Here is a 23,417-nt window from a genome sequence, read left to right on the forward strand (position 1 = left end):
TTTGGGGGCCACATTCACGATCTCCATATAGTCCACCATTTCTTTATATGGCTATTTCTAGGTTTGATGGCCCTGATTTATATTCTACGTCTTAGGTAGTGGAGCCGTCTCTTTCCGCTATGTTTCGGTTTAGCTCAGAACATGGAGATGACGGGACGCCACGCCACGCCATTTAGTGAAGGGCAGCCAGGTTGATTGCTTCGAGTTGTTCTGCAATATAGAAGGGAAATCTATCCATGTAGTGCGTCAGGGGAATTGAGGCCACTCTGCGTTATTATACATTACATGATCATTTTTGGTTATACAAGTGGATTTCAGGAAACCGCCTGTGATAAAGAATCAGCGTGACTGTACTAACTAGTAGCTAAGAAATGTCGGGTAAAAGGTCCCCGGAGAGGTTTCCATATTTATCCCTCCTTGCTAGGAAAACATAATTATTCCCATATTGTGATATAGTAAGTTGCATTTTACAGTTTGTGAAGCCCTGATGGAAGCCTGCCTGAAATCAGTGACAAATATCATTACAAGATGTTTGCTGGGGAACTCTACCGTGTCTCAAGACGACAGATTTATGTTCTACATTATATACTGACAGCAACAAATTTAGTGCATTTGACAGGGCAAGACTTCTGAATAGGAAATCTACTTACCGATGGGGAAATCAGATAGCTCAGCGCATAAAGACTCTTCTTTGTACGGTTTTCTGGCTTTGTTGTGATCATTTTGAAGGTCTGACGTAAAGATTTTTCATCATGACCCTGGAGCTTTAGGGGGTGTTGACACGTAGGACTTTCACAATGAATATAAGATAGAATCCACCTCGAATTCCACTTGAAATCCCCCTCTTATTCATTTCAATGGGGAGGCAGAAGCTCGTTCTTTAGGTGGATTCCGCCTGAGAACTCCTATTGAAAGGAAAGTGAGGCGGAAACTAAAATTTTTTCCATCAAAACAAAATTTAACATGGAATACGGAATGCTCTATGTCTAATTCTCAGTTTTCCCTGAGTTGGCAGCTGTAGACGAGCGGTTATGATGGCTGCCATGGACGACACGCAATGAAAGGAGGACATTCTGCTTCCTTCGAATCTCGAAGGAAGTTCTGGAGAAGTACTGACCAGTTTATCTCCTGCAGCCTCCCTCTTCGTGTATTTTCTTCCCTCTGGCTTGACCTCATCCTCCCTACTTCTCTTGCCGTCTGTAAACTTTGCGCACTTGCAACTGACAGTCCATCTGGGAGACCAAGACAGATTCCGCAAAGATTTCAGAGTGAATGAACAGTTTAGGAGGAGGAGAAAACAGACCTGATGAGTGAAGAAGGAAGCATGTTTCTCATCAGATTTAATAGACATTTCTTTACTTTTGCATGTATTAATGATTTATGCAAAGTGTCAGGGACAGCAATTGCGGATAAAATGTGCAGACCCATGCATTTCTACGGGTCCATACACACGTCCACAATTTTTGTAGACATTTGTCCAGGCTGTCGAAAGGGTTTGAAAATTCTGAAGCATGTTCTATATATTTGTCCGCATTTGTGGCGCAGACCAGTGTCGGGAATCGTACAAGATCTGTGATTGCGGGTGACATACATTGTGGACATGTATATGTGTGGATCATAAAACCACTATGGTCGTGTGCATGTAGACTTATACCAATAAAGAAACTGCATACATTCCTAGTAGTAGTGCTGGGGAATATTTTAGTACTATAAAGGAGTGTTTTTTTTTTTTTTTTTTTTTTTTTATTACTTTCCGTATGACGTCCTGTGCACCTTTCAATTAATTAAATGACCCTGACTGCCACCTAGTGGTGGACGCTAGTTGGTTAGATAGTGTAGTGCTGACATTTTTTACCTTGCAGCTTCTTTGTGATATTTGTTCATTTTTTAGGATCCTTAACATTGCCAAGGCACAAACTGGGCCACAGCAAATAGTGCAGCGCTTTTCGTATAAAGTCTCCAGAGGTTTCCACTGCGGACGTTCTTCTTCCATTATACCTATAGGGAAATCACTAACATTTCCATAGGAATAATTGGCCTGCTGCAATTATCAAAACTGCGATGGTTTTGGAAATCACGGCATGTCTGGCCTAAAGGAGGTTTTCTAGCCAATAATTTTGAGGATCTATCCTTAGGTTTATTAGGTTAGAATGGGCTCCAACAACCAGCACCCCCACCGATCAGATGTTTGGGGTTTACAGACTGTTGATTGCGCGTTCATTGGTCACAACTCAGTCCGATTCCCATTGATGGAGCTGAACTGCAGTACCAACTACAGCCACTATACAGTGTACTGCGCTGCGGCATCTTCAGACAGCTGATTGGTGGGGATGCCGGGTCTTAAACCCCCTTTGATCTGATAATGATGACCTCTCAGAGAAGAGAACCACTGTTCAACAATTCCTAAATCCATTTTGCTTCAGACTTTTCCTTGAGAGTCCTTAATGATTTCTCTTGTATATTTGTATTTTTTAATATATTTTACTATACCTAACCTAAGTATATTTTATATAAGCTGACCGTTCAGTCCTATTCTCTGAGCACAAAGACGAGGCTTATGTCTTCTCATAATTTGACTATAATTGTATATATTGAGACATTTCATTTATATGGCGAGAAGTAGAAAGTCGCTTCCAGGCTGAAGAGGAAGGATCAAGCATGTTGAGATCCAAAATCCCAAAACTTATTTCCCAAGACAACTGCAATTGGGGGGTGGATAGGAGTCCCCAGTATACAGGTAACATTTAGGCCTCATGTTCACAACCGTGTTCAATGTACGGGTCAGTAATAATGGCATGGAAGATGCACAGATTGGTATCCGTGTGTCTTCCATGGTTTTCAGTGACCTCTATAGTGAATGCTGCAAATACTGACGCTAGGTTCACACTAGAGCCCAGAGTCCGTTCTGAGCTTTCCATCTTCTGCATGCAGAAAACGGAAAGCTGTCAGACCGGGTCCGGCCGTGTGCGCCGGTGAGCGTTTTATGCTCTCTGCCACGAAACCGTTTTTTTAAAACCGGACACAGAGTACTGCATGTTCGACTCTGTGTCCGATTTTTTTTTTAAAAAAAAGGTTTTGCAGTGGAGAGCATAAAACGCTCACTGCCGCTCATGGCCGGACATCTTTCAAACCCATTCGAATGAATGGGTATGAAAGAGTCCTGCAGGTTTCCGTCTTCTGCTCAGTTTTGTGCAGGAAACGGAAACCTGCATGAACGGAGACCGGGCGCAGATGTGAACGAGCCCTGACAGGTTTAGGACCTGCTTTGTATTTTACAGCTCTTCACTGCAGCCATAGAAATGATTGGGTCTGCAATTGGGGATAAAACTACAGTCGGGTCCATAAGAAGCAGAACCCCAGTAGCTCAACCACATCCCTGTTACCAGGCTTGGGCCCACACGACACCAAGGGCACATCACTACAGCAGACAGCATGTGAACATACCTATAGTACATGTCTAATCCTACATGTATGATCCCCTATTTCACATCTACATCTGTAGTAGGGGGGACAGCGGGAAGGCTGACATCTGCAGTGGGGCGGCTTATATCAGTGATGGTCTCTCTACTAGATGATTGGTGACAACATGAACGTAACCTGTCGCCAGCACTGTTTTCGTATCTCTCACAATAGCGCCATGTGTAGTGGCGGTTTTTAGACGTACTTCTACCTACTATTACAGTGTGAGTGATTTATGAGGCCTGAATTGCTGCAATGGTTACTGAGCGGAGCTTTGAACCAGGCCTTGTCTATTGCATATAAAACCCTGGAGGCATTTTATAGTCCTTTATCTGTGCATTCTTGCCGGCGATAACCCTGTTAGTCAGACCTCAGGTTGGACTTTTATGATGTTACTAGATCGAGTTACTCTGTTTAGGGATATCGCCCAATCTGCGGAGTAGAATTACCTCTATCTCCGATGATCTAGCAGCCATTAGAAGTCGTAATGAGCCCTTTAGATTGCTGAGATTTTCCTATAATTGCCAGTGTAGCTCAGGTTAGCAGATTATAATATGCTTAATCTCCTTTTGGAGCCTTAATCTAAAGCCACGGAGGAGATTTGTGATTAGACAATTTGCAGAATTAATGCACACGGGTTCAGTTTTGTATAGGGATGTATTATTTATGAGCCACTGATTGTGGCAGGGTTTTAATGGCCTGCGTGGGGGAGTGCGTGGTAAAATACGACTTGCCGCTGCGATTTATACATATCCTTTTTTTTTTCTATGTAAACTGAAGTTATTATAATTACAGCTTAATAAGTTTTACATGCCAGAGGCAGAGCTCGCTCTAAATGTGAATGACAGCTGTGGAGATTTAGGTTTCGCCACTGAATGCCTTGCCTTGAGGCTTGCATTCCCATAACTTTTTTCAGGTGCAGAAGAAACCATTGGCTAATTTGTTATGAAAGTGAAAGAAAAGTTGTTTGATAATTCCAAGGGAAATGTGCCACGGCCATCTGTTTGTAATGAGCGTGCGTCCTTTCAAAACCGTACTATGTTACCGGCGTGATTGCTGCATTGAAGTTAGCATCCCAGAGAGGGGATCTGCAGATGACTCCGACTTCCTCCTGCGGGTCATTTTATACATGACGAAGGTGTTATTAACTCCAAACGGCATGCAAACTCCGCCATCACTGGGCAGAACACCAGAGCCGATCTTTCCCCTGACACTAATCTGGATGGATTCATTAGCTCCGGCTACGACTTTGTATTCTTCTCTCGCATTGCTTTGTTTTGTTATATTCTGCTCAGGAGACCCCCAGTCTAATTAGGGATAGGAAACCTCGGCCTCTAAATTATTCTATAATTTTTGGAACTATTCATAAATCTTAAAGGGGTTGTGCAGAATTGCTTTTTTTTTTCTTCGCCTTGAAGCAATTCCAATTCATTTGGATCGATGCAATACCAGACATAGCCCATAGATAAAAGTGGCACTCTCTTTAAAGAAGACCTTCGCCACTTGCACCAAGTCCAGTTCTGGGCAAAAAAATAATTTTTGGTCCGGGTCCCGCTGTTGGCCCCCTATTAATTTTCAGTTAAGACAATTCCATTCTGATGAAGTTGCTTCTGGTGCATTGGTGCAAAAAATAGAAAAACAGTCTGTCACCTTTGTCTAATAGGGGTCAAGTGTTGGGACAGACTTACATGTGTGACCACTGGCCGTGGACACCTTAGGGACAGTTCACACGGGGCAAGGGGTGTATTTTGGTCCTGATTTTGACACGGGAAGCCACGTTAGTATAGCACCAAAATACGCCTACCGCCACTTCCGACAGTCGCGGCACTCCGCTCCAGAGTAGGCCCAAATGAATGGGGCCAGTTCGGAGGGTGCTGCCGTGAGGCGGAGGAATCCGCCTGAAGAAAGGGCAGCTCGCTACATAGACCGCTATTGTGAGGGGGCGGATTATGACTTGGATTCAGCGCCACAATCCGCCCCCTCTTGCCCCGTGTCAACGGGGCCTTAGGTAGACATTCTGACATAGTATCAAAAGAACGTCAGGATGTGTTGTAGCAAGTATGAAATTGCAAGATGTACACACAGAAATATCGTTAGGATTCCAATGGAAAACGTATTATAGCATACGTATTACTGCGTATTATAGCCATATCTAATGTGGCAGTTTTGATTCACGGTGCAACCCCTTTGTGGGTACAAAGAATGAATCCATTGGATAGAATGAATGCTAGATGGCATCAGGTACCTCTGTGGATGTACTGTTGATACCCATGACTATATAGATTATAGCAGTGTTACGCACGGAATGGCACATTTATACCACTGAAGTTCCAAGCCAGTGTGTGTTTCCCTTCTCTACCAACATCCTAGTTCTAAGATGCTAATCTACAACGTAGCAAACCTTAAATTATCACAGAGGAGACCCATTGACCCCTGTGGCTACGGCATGGTACGTTATCTAATGAAGACATTACCCCAAATTAGTTCTGCAATTTTACCTAATTATCCCGGGCATTAACAATTTGTGTTCCGTTAATCGGTCGTGTCCAATCAATTGTCCTTTCATGTCTCTAGCAGCGAGTCCTCACTGTCTCCCAGTTACACTTCATCGCGGCCCAGAAGCCAAATCCATCATATTTTTTGGAGAATTGTTTACGAAACGCAATTTTCTTGGCTAATCCGTTTACATTTCGCGTCCTTAATTGTAATCTACATTCAATTTCCTTTTAGCGGTAATGATGTTGCTTCGCCCCGCGGCAGGCTTAGGGTTTATTAATTCCTTTCACTTTCTTATATGCTTAACCAAGATTATAGCAGGGTATGTTCCGGTCCCTTGGAGTAAGTAGCTTGTGTAAATGTTTAGACGGAGTGGCTAAATGAAAGTATAAATTGATTCCGCTCTTGATTTATATTGGCTTGTCTAGCCAGAGATGATCATTGGCCACTGTGTGACCTAGCCAAAGGCAAGCTCGCGTTTCTTCCCTTTTTGTTACTTTTTTTTATTTTTATCCTTCTATAGAACTAATTGGTCGGTGTTTACTTTAGTAAATGTCATATGGACACCGTAAAAACCAAGTGACCTGCATTGAATTAGCGTAATTGTTAAACAAACAGAACATGACATAGTTTTGGTCTCCTACAGGAAAGGAGAAAGTTGGAAAGATTTTTGAGTTTGATAAATAGAAACTAAAGATACGAGCACGCGGCATGCGTCATACTTCCATTTTCCTTTTATCTTTTTCTACTTTCCTACAATTTTTTTTTTTCCTAAACTTAAACTGCAAAGTTATTTCCTTTGCGAGAAACTGGTTCTTTTAACTTTGAAAGAAGATTTGTTTCCCGTTTTGATACTAAAGATGAGACTAGGTTTGTGCTTTTGGTCTTAGTGTTTTTTTTCTTTTATAGTAGTAGATGGGTTGGTTGAAATCTTGAATTGATGGCAGTTTTGACCATGGGGGTTGTAGGGGTTAAATGGGTTGTGCAGGATATTTTTTATGGCCTACCCTTAGCCTATACAGGCAGCCCCCCTACTAATCCGCTGCTTGGGGCCACTTCCGATGCTCGTAGTTTATACAACATGGGTCCGGAAACAGTTGACTTTGTTCCGTGTAGTGACCCACCATCAGTACTGCAGCTTAGCTCCTATTGACCTCAGTGGGAGGTGAGCTGCAGTACTGGTGTCCAGCCACTGCACAGGGACCAGAGCTATTTACTTGTGGCCATGTCTTGTGGAAGTAGCACTGAACAACTGGCCTGTTGGCCCCCCTATCCTAACAGTCTTAAAGACTTAAAGTCCAGCTCTTTATATCATTTAATAGCTGCTGCTCCACTGATTCTGACACAGTTGTAATTTCTTCACTAGCTCACACCATTCCTGAGCAATTAATGCTGTTAGTTTGGTGCCTGATATACTATTTAGTCAGGAGAGCAGTGTCAGGCTGGATCAGACGAGGGGTGTGATTCTGAGCTGTGACAATGGTTGCCTCCGATTGGAGTTCTGAATCACGCCCCCTTCCTGACACCACCCTTCAGACATTACAGAACTTACTATCACATCAGACACCAAAACTACCTTCTCGTGTTGCTCAGGAATGGTGGAGACTAGAGAAAAAAATTCCAGCTGTGCTAGAATCAGTGGAGCAGCGACTATTAACAGATACTGAGAACTTAAATTGGTGAAGTCGCCGCGTGGCATGGAATGTTAATGAATTAAGAACTTTGGATCTAAATCTTACGTTGGGACAGTGGCTGAGACAACCAGCAAATATTATATATGAGCCCAATTATTTAGATTAGGTCTCGTGCAGGATATTAGCCGGCATCAGAGGGTTACTTATGGATTGCCAAATAATCGGGACTTTCTCTGACTGTCCGTTGCAGAACTTGACACTTTGCAAGGTTCTGCAATAGAAGGACAATCAGTCGGGATTATTGGAAATTGACTTCCTTGCATTTTTGTGCCTCCTGCTGATATACGCTCCATTATATCACACCATAACCCTTAAATAGTAATCTATCCTTCCCGATACATGTGACCGTGTTTCCATAACATTCAGTGTGTTGTCTTTATTGTGTGTCTATGAGGAGATGACTTTATAGCCGTAATTGCGTCATTTTGTCACATAAAAAATAAATAAATAAAACCTTTGTACTTTTTTAATAATAAAAAAAAGACACATTTACAGTATGCAGTTAATGGTTGTTAAACTACTGGTTGCCATTGTAAAAAAGAGCTACTAGTGTAAGGTTAAGTGTGTTGCAATGCGCTGCTTTTATGGCCAGATACAAAGCGCTGCTTGTCATGTTTATACACCAATAAATAACAGTGTTAAATTCATTCACTTACCCATAATTAAAGGGAAAATCACGCTACGTGTGAACCTTCCTCTACATCGCGCTGACTCAATTTGCTAAAATCTTAAAGACGTTTTCCGGGTCTTGCATGTCGATGACCTATCCTTAGGATATGTGATCGGTGGGGGTCCTACACTGGGGACTCTCACAGATCAGCCGCTTGAATAGGATTCGGTGCCCGATCCTTCCCGGGCTGTTAACATCATATTGGTCACTTGGTATTGGAGCAGTTTAGTCCTATTTAGAGGTGAGCGAGTATATTCTATTGAATACCTCCGCCGCATAGTTCTAGGTGTAAAAAAGCGCCAGGGAAGGTGGGAGGGCCAGTAAAAATTCGATTCCCCTCCCACCTTCCCTGGCGCTTTTATTACACCAAGAACTATGCGGCGGAGGTATTCGATCAAATATACTCGCTCACCTCTAGTCCTATTCAATTTAATGTGAATACCACGCACATCCTTTCCGATATGTAAGGTGCTCCGCTTGGTATTCTGCTGTCGCCTCTTCAGCCAGTTGATCTATAGGAGTCATGGACGTTAGACCTCCATTCATCAATATATAAGTACTAGCTGGTACCCGCGACTTCGTCTGCGGTGATTGTAGAAGTGGGTATATACAGGTGTGGGTAAGGTTTTCGTACTGTGTATAAGGTATGGGATATGAAATGTAAGTTTGTATCTTGTTTTTGCTGTAATTCAGAGAATACGTGAGACTTTTGTGTTGAAGTTACTTTGTATTTGAGCTGCTATACGGTGTTGTGAGAAACTTTACATAGTGACTTTGGGACAGAAGTATTTGAAGTTAACCCCTTCCCGTCGATGGCATTTTTTGATTTTGGTTTTTCATTTTTGACTCCCCTCCTTCTAAGCCCCATAACTTTTTTATTTCTCCGCTCCCAGAGTCATATGAGGTCTTAATTTTTCTTGGGACAAATTTTTCTTCATGATGCCACCATTAATTATTCTATATAATGTACTGGGAAGCAGGGAAAAAATTCAGAATGGGGTGGATTTGACAAAAAAATGCATTTCTGCGACATTCTTAGGGGCATTGGTTTTACGGCGTTCACTGTGCAACCAAAATGACATGTCCCCTGTATTCTGTGTTTCGTTACGATTCCGGGGATACCAAATTTATATGGTTTTATTTACATTTTGACCCCTTAAAAAAATCCAAAACTGTGTTAAAACATTTTTTTTTTTTGAAAAGTCGTCATATTCTGACAGCCGTAACTTTTTTATACGTGCGTGTACGGGGATGTATAGGGCGTCTTTTTTTGCGGGGTCGGGTGTACTTTTTAATTCTAACATTTTCGGGAAATGTTATTGCTTTGATCACTTTTTATTCAAATTTTTATCAGAATCAAAAGAGTGAAAAAACGGCGGTTTGGCACTTTTGACCATTTTTCCCGCTACGGCCTTTAGCGAACAGGAAAAATATTTGTATAGATTTGTAGAGCGGGCGATTTCGGACGCGGGGATACCTAACATGTATGTGTTTCACAGTTTTTAACTACTTTTATATGTGTTCTAGGGAAAGGGGGGTGATTTGAATTTTTAATCCTTTTTATTTGTTTTTAGATTTTTTTTTACTTTTTTTTTTAAACTTTTTTTTTTGCATTTATGAGACTTCCTAGGGGTATTGACATGGGTGGGCGGTGTCGCGGATTGTCAGAGCGGTGGGGGTCGGCAAACATGGCTGCTCCGGAGCGTTAAAGAGAACCTCCTGGAGTATCGTTAAGGGGAGGGGCAAAGTGGTAAAGTATATGTATATGAGATTGTGTGGGGTTAGGGGCTAGGCTCCAGAGGGCAATATGAATTTTGTGGCTTGCTATGGTCCAAAGTGTGTGAGATTGCAGAGATGGTGGTGTGAGTTTGGATTTTGTGGGGGTCCTGGCACAAACGTATGTGCGCTGTTGTGACGGAAAGTAGCCTATTGCGCAATCGAGTGTATTAACTATGTTTGTGGAAACTTTCAGCCAAATCGGTTGAGCGGGTTTTGCATGATTGAGGAACAAACATCCAAACATCCAAACACACAAACCCACAAACATCCAAACTCACAAACTTTCACATTTATAATATTAATAGGATTGGAAAGCCCATTTAGCACAATGAGAAGATCTCCATTACTTCAGAGAAAAAAATGGACACATTTGACCAAAATTGATCTTTTGCCAAGCAGTTCCTTGGCCTTATGTTGACTGAAGGATTGTGCCCAATGTCAGACCTTAAAAAACTACATGTTAAACTGACCATACAGATGACAGTAATGGGTGACAGCCAGTTATGCCTAACCCTATAGGATATATGGGGGGTCCTGCCGATCATTCTGTTGGATATTAGACTGTCTGACCACTGTGGAGTATCTTGCTCCATTCTGTCCATTCATGTCATAGGCTTGTGTCCATACATGGGGGTCCATGTTATATTTATGGCGACGTAAGCTTAGAAAATGGTAGTTTATCCAGTAATCTTGTTGGCCGTACACTTCAGCTATTGGCCTAATCTTCATTTACCCGATAGCTATTTCTTTAGCTGTATGCATTCTAAAAAAAAGAAAATAAGTTTCTGCCAACACCTCTGGTAGTGACTTATCTCCCTGAGAATAGATCGATAGGACATGTTGAAATCCAACAGCCCAGTATTTCCTTAAGCAGGGACGCCACATTTAGAGGAGAACAGGATTTACGGAAGTAACGTTGCACATTTAGCTACACCGTTTCTGTATTTGTGAGCTGTGCTATGCTGTTTCCGTGGCTCACCTTCTCTATAGAGGTTACGGGTTCAACATAAAGGAGCTCTGTTCAGTTGTTCTTGTAAGTTCCACCCTAGGATTCGGGAAGGGTAGCCATTTTTCCCCATCTTGACTGCTATTAGCCAACATATGAATAACCCTTCAATGTAATGTATATGGCCAGCTTTAGAGTTTGTGGATCTTCGAAGAAGTAGAGTATAGGACGTAGGTCCCCTTTGGTTTACCATGAGCTACATTCAACGCTGAATGGTGGTAAGGACATAGGAGAATGTTAATTCTTTATCTACGTCCTTCCACTTGGGTAAGGTTGAAATTCTGGAATTCGTTTTGCTTCTTGAAGTTTTACCTTCTTCCGAGCTTGGTACAAACTGCAAAATCCAAAGGTGGGATTTCGCCTGGTACCATTACGTGCCGTCCTTCGGGCTGATAACATTTATAGCTCACAAAGATTGATTGCTGTGATTGACAATTTTAGAAGCCGGCGATAAGTTTATGTAATAAAATCCCTGTTCAGTAGTAAATTTAAAGATTAGGATCATAATACGAATTGTACAATGTTGAAGACCTCTCGCAACCGTATCGCGCAACTGTTGGGTGAACAGCTATGGTGGTGGCTTTTTAGCCATGACGAGAAAGAATTGAATGGGTATGTCGAAAACCAGCTGCAGTCAGTAGAGTCAGGACACCCCAAACTAATTAGAAATCACCAGGTTTGGTTAGCACATGTGTAACATGTTTGTCCGTGTTAAAGGGAACCTGTCATGGGTATTTTAGGTATAAAAACCCTCACTATCGGAACCTAGTGCTGCATGTGTGTGTTAAAAGCAAAGCAAAAGAGATCCAGATTGTTTGCTACTGTCTGTAGGTAATTCTGGTAAATCAGTTTATGAAAAACTGTAACCCTTATCCACTTTAAAAGCGGTTCCATGCGGAAACCTGCAGACCCCATAGAATATAATGGGGTCCGCCAGGGTTTATGTCCACAGTTTCGGCCAAAAACGGCAGAGAGAAAAGTCCTGCTTACAGGACTTCTCTCCATCTATTGTAAACACAATGGGGGACGGAGTCTCATACTGACTCAAATGCTAGTATGAACCTAATGTCAGAGCTACGCTGTTTCCATAATGCCCAAACATTGAGGAACGGAACTTGGGGGGGCTTCATCTTATAGAGGGATGTGGGTCCCACTTTTGCGATTCACACCCATCAGACATTTGACATATCCACAGGGTATGTCATAAATCTATTTTGCGAGAAAACGCCTTCAAGATACGGTCATGGATTTTAAGGTAGGCAGATTTTAAGATAGAATCTACCCCAAAAACCACCAACCAGCTCTTCCATTGATTTCATTGGGATTCAGCTAGAGGACCTACTGTGTCTTCAGGCAGATTCTGTCTTGCAAAGTTCATTGAAGTCATGGGAGGTGGTAAATATCTCTTGCACAGTTGTGGGTTTTTTTTGGGTTTGTTTGCAGAAGTTTTTGCAAAAAAGAAAAAATCTGTATAACTCCCATTGAATGGGAAACATTTTTTGAGGTGGATTCTGCTTCAAAAATCACCTGCAAAAAATCTCAGTGTGAACCTACCCTTAAAGAGGACCTTTCATGGTTTGGGGCACAGGCAGTTCTATATACTGCTGGAAAGCCGACAGTGCGCTGAATTCAGCACACTGTCGGCTTTCATGATCTTTGCCCCGGGAAAAGAGCTAGCGGTCCTAGCTCTAGGTCCTTCTTCAAAGCAGTGCCTATAGCGCTGCTGTGGAGAAGGACGTACCTGACTGACTGTCAGGAACGCCCTTCTGACTATAAAGAGCTATGGTACCGGGACCGCTGCTCTTTACCCGGGGCACAGATCGGGAAAGCCGACAGTGCGCTGAATTCAGCGCAGTGTCAGCTTTCCAGCAGTATATTGAAATGCCTGTGCCCCAAACCATGAAAGGTCCTCTTTAAGGATATATTCACACGGAGGAAACTGTTGTGTAAATCTTTTCCACCGTGTGAACATTCCACGATGGAATGCCGATGCAGTGGCACGTCGCTCCTGTGTAGGCCCGAATGAATATGCCTACACTGGAGCGTGCAGCAAGATAGGGCATGTCGCTTCTTTTTTTCCGCTACTAGCCAGCGGGAAAAAAGAAGCAAGCGGCTTCCATTGACAATGGACAGCCATTTTTGGCAGCGGATTTTGAGGCATATTCTGCGTCAACATCTGCTGGCAAAAAACTCTGTGTGAACTAGCCTTAGAGTACAAAAATATTTGCTTCTAGCTTAATACATTGCTGGAGTGTATTAGAATAAACCTGCTGCCTTTGGTTTCCTGGTAAGGATATACAACCGCACATGTTATAGCATCAGAGTTTATTTCCATTTTCTGTCACTTCATTGTAAAGCTAACTTTTCTTGGAACAAGCAGTTTGTCTTCCAGGGAGGGAAAGAGACTGCAGATGTCGGACAGTTTTTCTCCTTTAAGCTCTATGTAAAGCAAATGAAGAATGAGCCTGTCTGTCAACAAGACGGAGCTTCTATCCCAGCTCTGCCCAGATAAGATAATGGTTAATGCTGTTAGTGGGGACTTTATCCTGTAATTCCTTCTTATGTCTAAGCTTCTGTTTCTTCTCTTTATCCAAACAAAGTGCTGACTAGAGAAATATTTGCAGTAGTTATTTTTTATGAAGGAAGATGAGATAAGGCGATAAACTTCTCTATGGGGCCTGTCGAGTTCATCGGGCAGAATTTTTACTGCTGCAGAGCGGTTATATAGGAAGGGGGTGAGCTGGGCCTGGGATAAGGAAGCTTAGCTAGCCATAGGTCTTATGTATGGACAGGATAAGGAAGCATAGCTAGCCATAGGTCTTATGTATGGATGGGATAAGGAAGTATAGCTAGCCATAGGTCCTATGTATGGACGGGATAAGGAAGCTTAGCTAGCCATAGGTCCTATGTATGGACGGGATAAGGAAGCTTAGCCAGCCATAGGTCTTATGCATGGACGGGATAAGGAAGCATAGCTAGCCATAGGTCTTATGTATGGACGGGATAAGGAAGCATAGCTAGCCATAGGTCCTATGTATGGACGGGATAAGGAAGCTTAGCTAGCCATAGGTCCTATGTATGGACGGGATAAGGAAGCTTAGCCAGCCATAGGTCTTATGCATGGACGGGATAAGGAAGCATAGCTAGCGATAGGTCTTATGTATGGACTGGATAAGGAAGCATAGCCAGCCATAGGTCTTATGTATGGACAGGATAAGGAAGCATAGCTAGCCATAGGTCTTATGTATGGACGGGATAAGGAAGCATAGCTAGCCATAAGTCTTATGTATGGACGGGATAAGGAAGCATAGCTAGCCATAGGTCTTATGTATGGACGGGATAAGGAAGCATAGCCAGCCATAGGTCTTATGTATGGACAGGATAAGGAAGCATAGCTAGCCATAGGTCTTATGTATGGACAGGATAAGGAAGCATAGCTAGCCATAGGTCTTATGTATGGACGGGATAAGGAAGCATAGCCAGCCATAGGTCTTATGTATGGACAGGATAAGGAAGCTTAGCTAGCCATAGGTCTTATGTATGGACAGGATAAGGAAGCATAGCCAGCCATAGGTCTTATGTATGGACAGGATAAGGAAGCTTAGCCAGCCATAGGTCCTATGTATGGACGGGATAAGGAAGTATAGCTAGCCATAGGTCTTATGTATGGACGGGATAAGGAAGCTTAGCCAGCCATAGGTCTTATGTATGGACGGAATAAGGAAGCATAGCTAGCCATAGGTCTTATGTATGGACGGGATAAGGAAGCATAGCTAGCCATAGGTCTTATGTATGGACAGGATAAGGAAGCATAGCTAGCCATAGGTCCTATGTATGGACGGGATAAGGAAGCTTAGCTAGCCATAGGTCTTATGTATGGACAGGATAAGGAAGCATAGCTAGCCATAGGTCCTATGTATGGACGGGATAAGGAAGCTTAGCTAGGTCCATGTGAACATTCTGCGCCGCTCGCCGCAACGGAATGCCGATGCAGCATTCTGTCTCTGCATCCCGCTCCTGTGTAGGCCCGAATGAATGGGCCTACATTGGCGCGTGTCTCGTACCGCAGACACCTCAGCTGATTCAGCTGTGGAAGCTGCGGCAAGATAGGGCATGTTGCTTCTTTTTTCCGCTACTAGCTAGCAAGCGGCTCGAAGTCCATGGGAGCCGTTTTTGGCAGCGGATTTTGAGGCAGCGGATTTTTTTTGGCAGCGGATTTTGACGCGGAATCCGCCTCAAAATCCGCTGCCAAAAAACTCTGTGTCAATGAGCCCTAAGTGGGGTTTTTTTAAATTCTTTTTTGCGTAAAGGGTCCCCTGAAATATAAGCAGATTGCAGAATGTCCACCACAGGGCAAAGGGAAATACACCGAGAGAGGGACATGTGTGATGGAGGTCTGAACTAGAGAACACACGCTATTAACTTGTAACCCTAGTAATATATTTGCACATGGTTTTGTAAAAGCAGACAATGGCTGTATTAAGACTTGTTAGCGTGACATGACTGGCGGTTCCAGCGGCTGTCGTCAGTAAAGTGTCTCTCAATCTCTAATCGCTAATATGGCTATTGATTCTGATAAGCCTGAGTGCTGCTGTATATTGATCTGGAGGAGAAGGTGCTGGGCCCGCCCGCCCTGGCGCTGCACAGTGGAATCACTTTACAGCCTCTCATAATACTGCACGTAGTGCGGAGATGTTGGGCGCTGGAGATAACAGATGTTAAGGCAGGTTAAAGTTTTGGGTTGCGATTGCTACTGAATAACCATTACATTTCATTTCAGATCATCAAGAGATTAAGATACAGGCGAGGTACTAAAGGTCACTGAGATTGCCTGCCTCAAGGACAGCAGTGCAGGCGCTCGTGTGAGAATCTGTAGGAGGCAGCTGGCGGGTCGTAAAAAAATAAAAGAAAATCAAAGCTTTTACCTGCATTTTTCTTGATGGTTTTGTACGTTTTGTTTGGTTTAGGCACATGGTCATTCTGCACTGTTATTGAGATTTATAGGACATTGTGTCCTTTGGACAGTGCTTGTTTTTTTTTTTTTTTTTTTACACTTATTCTTAAAGGTTTTCAAAGATGAAGTTTCATGATAAGTGAGATCGGAGGAGTCCCCGCCAAATGACTCTCGTCTCTCAGAGGGTCCTTATCCTTACAGGGTCCTGGTTGTTCTGCAAAAGATATGAATAGTCTGTTATTTTATGTGTACTGTTAGAATAGCGCCACCTGCTGTTTGTATGAATTGTCTGTATTGTGTCCACCTGAGTAGATGAGCTACAATAGACACGCTCAGTTATAGCTGTGTTTCTTTACTCCGAGTATACAGAGGGGTCCATGTTGTGGTGAGGGGCTACTTCTGTTTGTTGGATACAGCCAGGGTCTCAGGGCACAGACCCTCCCATGATGATGGCATATCACTAACTTTATAATAAGTGTTAAAAGGGTTTTTCAGACGGTGGGCAGTTATTTTTCTTCTTTTACGGTTTGGTCATCAACAACAGTTCAGTGGGGATACAATGGCCGGGACCCCACACCGGTCACCTGCTTCAAGCCGCCTCTAGTGCTAGAACCTATACAGTGGACGGAGCTGGAAGTAGAAGTCTCAATCCACTGTATAGCGGACATGCTGGAGTCAATTGAATGAAAACAGAGTTGTAGTACTCTGGCAAGACCACTATACAGTGGATGGAGCTGCGTCCTCCTAATAATCTTCTCGATTTACGAATATATGGAGGATCTTTATTGTATGTATTGTAATAAAATGCACTATCAAATACAACCCCCATCCCAGAAAGCCTTTGAATAAATCAATAGCACAAGTGATTGCAAGAACCTTTGTAATATATCTTATCATGGAAAAAAAATGCACTTTCTCCACTTAATCAGACTCCCCCCCCCCCCCCCCCCCCCCGTCCATTCCCTGCTAAACTGACATTCACTCTGATATCTCTGCCGCAATCCGTCTGGGTCAGATAACAGAAGCATCAGATTACTTGTATCTATAGAAGTCTGTGGATAGAGGAGGAGGCAGGCACACAGAGGCTGTTGCGGCTAGTAGTAAGTTTCTATATGGTCCCAAGTGCTTTATTAACATCAGTGCTATTAAATGCTTCCCTATAATGTCCTGTAGGGTGCTGCTACTGAGTCAGAGAGTATTAGGGAGCAGAGTCTCTTGTTTTTTCCTTGTGCTGTCTATGGGAGACTTCACAAAAGTTATTTCTTTCTTATGGTAGAGTTGGAAGGGACCTCAAGGGCCATCGGGTCCAACCCCCTGCGAGTGCAGGTTTTCCTAAATCATCCCAGCTATATGTTTATCCAGAAAAGTTAGTCTGTACTCACCAGCTCAGGGAGAACTGAAAATTAGAGAGCATTTACAGAGTGAAAACCTGCAAAAATGCAGGAGATGTGTCACACTATGACCAGAAGTAGCAGTAGTCCACATATTCATAGGGTAACTTATTCAAATTTATTCCAAAATGTCATCTCAAAAGTTGGGTTTTCTTTAAAGGTGAACCTTAGCTTTGTTTGTAGTTGACTTAGCTGCTTGAATTACAGTGGATGTTAATTGTTTCTTTTTTATTTTAGGCTATATTCATGATTCCAACAAATCCTCCACCAACCTTCCGGAAACCTGAGCTGTGGTCAGATGAATTTACTGATTTTGTGAAGAAATGTTTGGTAAAAAACCCAGAGCAGAGAGCCACAGCTACGCAGCTTTTACAGGTACTGACACTTGTCTGTATGCCCAGAAGTCATATGTATCTGCTCATATTCATATATTCTAATTGCTTTCATTGCTGCAGTTACTATACACTTGCATCAAGATCACATTGACACAAGTTGAGGAGGCCCTTTCACCACTTCCACCAACCCAAGCTCTTAGCATCTGTTAATAGGCACTGCTCCACTGATTCCAGCACAGTTGGATTTTTTTCTCTTACCCCCACCATGCTTGAGCAATTAGTGCAGTTAGTTTTGTTGCGTGATTTGGTTCCATATAACCTCTCTAATGTCAGGTGGGCGGTGTCAGGAAGGGGGTGTGATTCAGATCTCCAATCAGAGGCAGCCAGTGTCAGGGCTCAGTATTACACCCCTTGTCTGCTCCTGCCGGACACCGCCCTCCTGACAGAGACTAAACAACATATGAGAATCTCAGAATAACAGAATGGTGGAGGCTACAGGAAAAATTCCAACTATGGTGGAATCAGTGGATCAGCAGCTATTAAATGGTGCAAAGATTTTGTAGGTGGTGAAAAGGTCCTCTTTAATCTTCTATCTTTGTTAAATAAAAATGTAATCTATGCTTGGGAGTGCATTTTGCATTCGTCACACCCCTTCAAACAAAAACACACATAAAAGAGATTATCTTCTGCATTTACTTCTTGAGGCTAAGGCCCCAGCGCTAAAGGACCGCAGTGAACACACCGCAGTTCTTTCCGCAGCGCTTTTAAGAGAAAGTTCACAGAGTTTTCCTCCGCAGACTTTCTCTTAACATCATATCTACGGGAAAGCTGCCGGCGTTTCCGTACATATAAATGACATGCTGCAATTTGCAAAGCCGCAACTGCTTTGCAAATTGCTGCGTGTCTGCAGTGCGTTTTTTTCCGCAAAGTGGGTATGGGATTCGCATGAATCCCATCCCCTTTGCTTGCACTGTACAACACTGCGATTTTTCCCGCAGCGTCTCCGCTGCGGGCAAATCGCGGCGTTTACGTCTTGTGGGGCTCCAGCCTTAAAGGGGTTATCCAGTTTAGAAAATTGGATTTTCCTTTGGGTAGGCCATCAAAATTAGATCTGCGGCGGTCTGAAACCTGGGACACCCGCAGATCGGCGGTACTGATATAGACTTTATTGGGGCGGCACCTGCACTTGCTGCTTCGGTTTGTACTGCTCTTTCATATTGCCTCAGCACCAGGGACCCCTGCAGATCTAATATTCATGCCTTATCCTAGGGGTAGGCCATCAATCTTAGAAACCGGACATTTGTAATTGTATTGTACAATTTTTAGGTAAGTTCGTGATTTTAGCAGTCAGCATAGTACAGTTTATCTTCCTAGTCATTGCCTAGCTCCATAATAGAATACCTATACAATATCCTGTCCTATTTTCTTTACCGCCATTGCTGAGTATTTTTTGTTTGTACTATTTTACAACCTGTTCCCTACTCTGGATAGTTATTCCAGCGCTGATCTCCTAGTGATGTGGACTTTAACAATGTTTTTGTACTTTTTATGGGGTAATAAAGTAAATCACTACTATTTACTATATGGTTATGGCTTGCTGAGAATATACATTGCTGTTTGCTGAACTGTCTTGTCGTGCAGTTTACTGGGACAATTATTATAATCCCCGTGTGCCTTTTTTATGTGTTGTACAATGCGCTTATTTTTTTAGGTTTACAGCTGTTTTGTGATTTGCGGTTTTCTGTTCCTTCATAGAAGCATAAACCCAAAAATGATGAATTGGCTGACGGCAACTTTCCCTGGCGAAATGAACCATTTTGCTGGTGGTTGCATATTAGAGAATCTGTCTACAGAAATCTTCCCTGAACTATTATAATTCATGGACAGCTGCAAAGACAGATTCCAAATTATTATCCCTGGACTCACTTTAACTAGTACATAGTAAGACTGTCACAGGGTCCGAGCTCTGTATCCCTGGACTCCTTAGCTCCAAACAGTGCAGTGGACTCCTAGATGCCTCATTAGCTTACATTATTTGTCTCTCAAGATTTGACTGGTGGTTTCTTTTGAAGTAAACATAGCAGAAAAGGATTTACTGTCATTATACTCCACAGTATAATATACAGTGGACAAGGGGAGATGAGCAAACAGTGTTACTCACCTCTCCTGGGAACCAGTGCGACTCCCTGTTCCCTTTGAACTTCTGTCTGATGACAGGGGCTGTGACATCATGAAACATAAACACCACATGACCTATGTGACAGGGCCTCAGTGGTCCATCAGAATGCCGAAGAGAGCAGGAAGTTGTGCTAGAGCTCAGGAGAGGTGAGTAACACTGTTTTTTATGTTTGATCACATCCCCTGGACCTCAGCATATTATATTCTAAAGAGTCCCCAAAGTATAATAATAGCAGCTCCGATTCAAACATGGTCAATTCGACCGAAACTGCATGGAGAACCTCCCAAATATTGTAATAACTGAACCAAAATAACAGACATGAACAAAATCGCATCGGTTATCCAGATTGACGTTCCGTTTTGGTTATTTTTTTGGGCTACTGCCCAGCCATAGGCTGCCTTATAGACGCCGGTAGCCACAATGGTCAGTTGTTGTATGGGAAGCCAATTTTCCTATTGTTACATTTTTTGCATGTGGGAGGAAACCAGACTACCTGGAAAAAGCCCATGTCGACGGTGCCCTGTCAGATTTGAATCCAGGACCCCAGCACTTCAGGGCCTTAGTCTTCCCTTTAAAGAAACAATAGTCATAGAAAATATTAAAAAATTTAAAAATTCTATGAAAGTATTTCAGTAGTTTCTCCCCTAGTATGTTCAGGATACTAAAATTTAGGAATCTATAAATACATCTCCTGTGTGTTCCTAAATCTCCTCCAAATCTCACTCTTCACTGTTGTAAGACAACTGGCTGGGGCAATAGGACAAACAATGGGTAGCTTGTGTCCCCTTAGAGATCAGGAGGAGATTAACCCTTGTTTTTATTCTCTGTCCATAGAATAGGGGATACCTTTCCGATTGGTTGGGGGTCTGACTGCTGAGCCCCCCAGTGATCCTGAGAATTAGGGTCTGTTTTACCGCCATTGTGAAGGCAGCTGAACAACTCGTGCACACAGACGTTCCCCTGTGCCTGTTCACCTCAATGGGAGCACCGGGAATATAGCCGAAGTACTGTTATCTCTGATTTAAGTAAAATGGGAGGAGGGGTGCGTCTGCCTCCACCAGGAATTCAGCTATGGCATCATTCACTACCCCCTATTTTCTGGATCAGTGGGCAAACCCCCACCAATCAGAAAGTTATCCTCAATCCTGTGGCTAGCGGATATATATTACGTGGCATAACCCTTTTAAAGGGGTTTGTTTGTCACGAGACATCCCTTTAAGCAGATTATTCAGTGTTTGACTTTTTCATTGCATGTTCATTATTCATAAACTTTTAATCATTTTTCCCCCCATGGTCTGGGGCCAGTACTATCCGTGAGAAATAGCCTTACTGTTTCACGGGAAAACTCGGTTCAACACAAAAATCCAATATTTGCAAACCTTTCCGAATAAATTGTTCCAACACTTTGAAAATTAACGAAAACAAAAACAGATTCAGACTTTGTTTGGTTTTTATGTTGCGTAATTTTTTTTTTTCTCTCTTGGTCATCGGAGGGCTTGACCCCAGCTGCAGACAAAAAAAAAAAAAAAAAAAGTCTCCAAAATTCAGTAGCGCGTTTTAAGAAGTCCACTAAAATTTAACCGGATCTGACTCAAAAGTTCACCAACAGCTCAGAAACCTTTGTCATTGCCTTTGCACGTTGAAGTACTGGAAAGCTGCTCTTTCATGACGCTGTAAATTACCGCATATCACAACCCTCATCTTTGTGCAGATAACACTTCTTATTTTGGTATTGAATAACTTTTATGAGCTAGTTACTTAGATATCTGATTTAACATGGAAGCCTTCCAAATGAAATAAATATCGGCTCTGTAAGTGCTGGTATTCACTGATTGCCCAAATGATTAACAGATCCTGGAGCTTGGCCCTTGGAGTGACTTATTCTAGGTCAGTGACATAGGGTGCGTGGAATGCGCTGCGCTCCGTGGCGAAGGGCAACATCTAAGATTATTGCAAGCCTTGTGTTTCCTATGTGGAAATTCCCAGTAGAAGGAGAGACTCTATGGACACTGGCTTCGGGGAAGGCTAAGGTGTGGGTCCTTTAACTCTTTCTTAGACAGTGATTAACTAGCTTCCCCCGAAAAGGATTGCCTTAGTTACTTACAAGTATATTTCTAAGTAGTGTCACAACCCCCCCATCTAAAACTGCGTTTTTTTGTTTTTGTTTTGTTTTTGTACGGTTCATGTCATCCCAATTCACAAGCTGACTTTGGTCTCAAAACAGAGCTTACGTTATTTCATTTTTCTAAAGATTTAAAGTGGCTCTCTAAGCTAAAAATATTGATATCCTAATTATTACATTGCTTGGGTTCCAACATCCGGTTCACCCATTGAACACCTGTTCTCAGGAGCTGATACACAGACAATGGAGCAGGATGCAGACAGCCCCGTTCTCTGTGTAGTGGTCAGACCAAGTACCGCAGATCAGCTCTCTTTCACGTGGTTACTAAACAGAGAACAGTGCTGTCTACTTCTTGCTTTGTTCTCTGTGTACCCATTGTTGAGAACATCTGAGAAGTTGGGGTGCTTGGTGTCAGGTCTCCACTAATCTGATCATGATGATCTATTTGTAGCATAGGTCATGAATATTTTTAGCCTGTAAAACCCTTTTAGGTAACATCGCGGAAAAGCAGTTTTTGTTGTTGCAGTTTTTTTTTAGCCAAAGCCTGGAATGGATTAAAGAAAAGGAATAAGTGTAAGAGTTTCCTAAAAATTTCCATTCCTTTTGAAGTCACATTTAGCTTTGGATCAAAAAATGGAGTAAAATTTGCTAAAAAACAAACAAAAAACAAGCAACTCTTGATTTTCTGTCCTTAATATATGTTGTAATATACTTTATGAATGTATTTTGGCTCCTTTTTGTGAAATCCTGTGCTTCAATCCACTTTCTGTCTCTATTGCCATCCTTAATCTGTACACTAATTCTGACTGTAGTGCTTATGATTCGCAATCATATGTTGCTGGGGGTCACTTCAGACTGTTATATTTTGAGCAGTATAAAACTTAGAACAGTTGTTCTGGTGTCATATGAAGAAAGAGATCTCAGCTTTCATAACACCAGGATTGCAGTATTACATCTATTATCTCCAGAGATACGAAAGTCAACTGTGTTTTCTGCTGGTGATATATCTTGAAGTAATATAGGTAGAACTTCTACCTTGGTGTTGTATGAAAGCTGAGAATCTCTATTTGTTATGAAACCAGAACGGTTATAAGTTCTGGGTTTTATAATTCCCAAGATATAACTGTTCAAAGTCACCTACATCAGCCTTAGCTTCCCTGCATTAAACAGGAGCCAGACCATCATCAGTACTCCAGTGAGAAGTGCTGTACAGATTTCTGATGGAGTTAAGTAAACAGACTAAGCAGATGTTGGCACAGAATTTCACAGAAAGGAGCCCAAATTTATTTATAAAGTATATTACACCATTTTTTAATGACACTAAGGTTAGAT

General features: G+C 42.5%; 1 protein-coding gene across 1 annotated transcript in view; it reads left to right on the top strand.

Moving 5' to 3' along the window:
* The window catches only part of STK3 (serine/threonine kinase 3), a 146,298-nt gene that overhangs the window by 45,938 nt on the left and 76,943 nt on the right, over nucleotides 1-23,417 (top strand). Inside the window, exon 7 of the mRNA XM_075270328.1 lies at nucleotides 17,687-17,824. Within this exon, the coding sequence (XP_075126429.1) occupies nucleotides 17,687-17,824 (138 nt within the window). The remainder of the gene's footprint in view (nucleotides 1-17,686; nucleotides 17,825-23,417) is intronic.

The sequence above is a fragment of the Leptodactylus fuscus genome, chromosome 4, assembly GCF_031893055.1.
Source record: "Leptodactylus fuscus isolate aLepFus1 chromosome 4, aLepFus1.hap2, whole genome shotgun sequence".
In the NCBI taxonomy this organism is placed as follows: Eukaryota; Metazoa; Chordata; class Amphibia; order Anura; family Leptodactylidae; genus Leptodactylus; species Leptodactylus fuscus.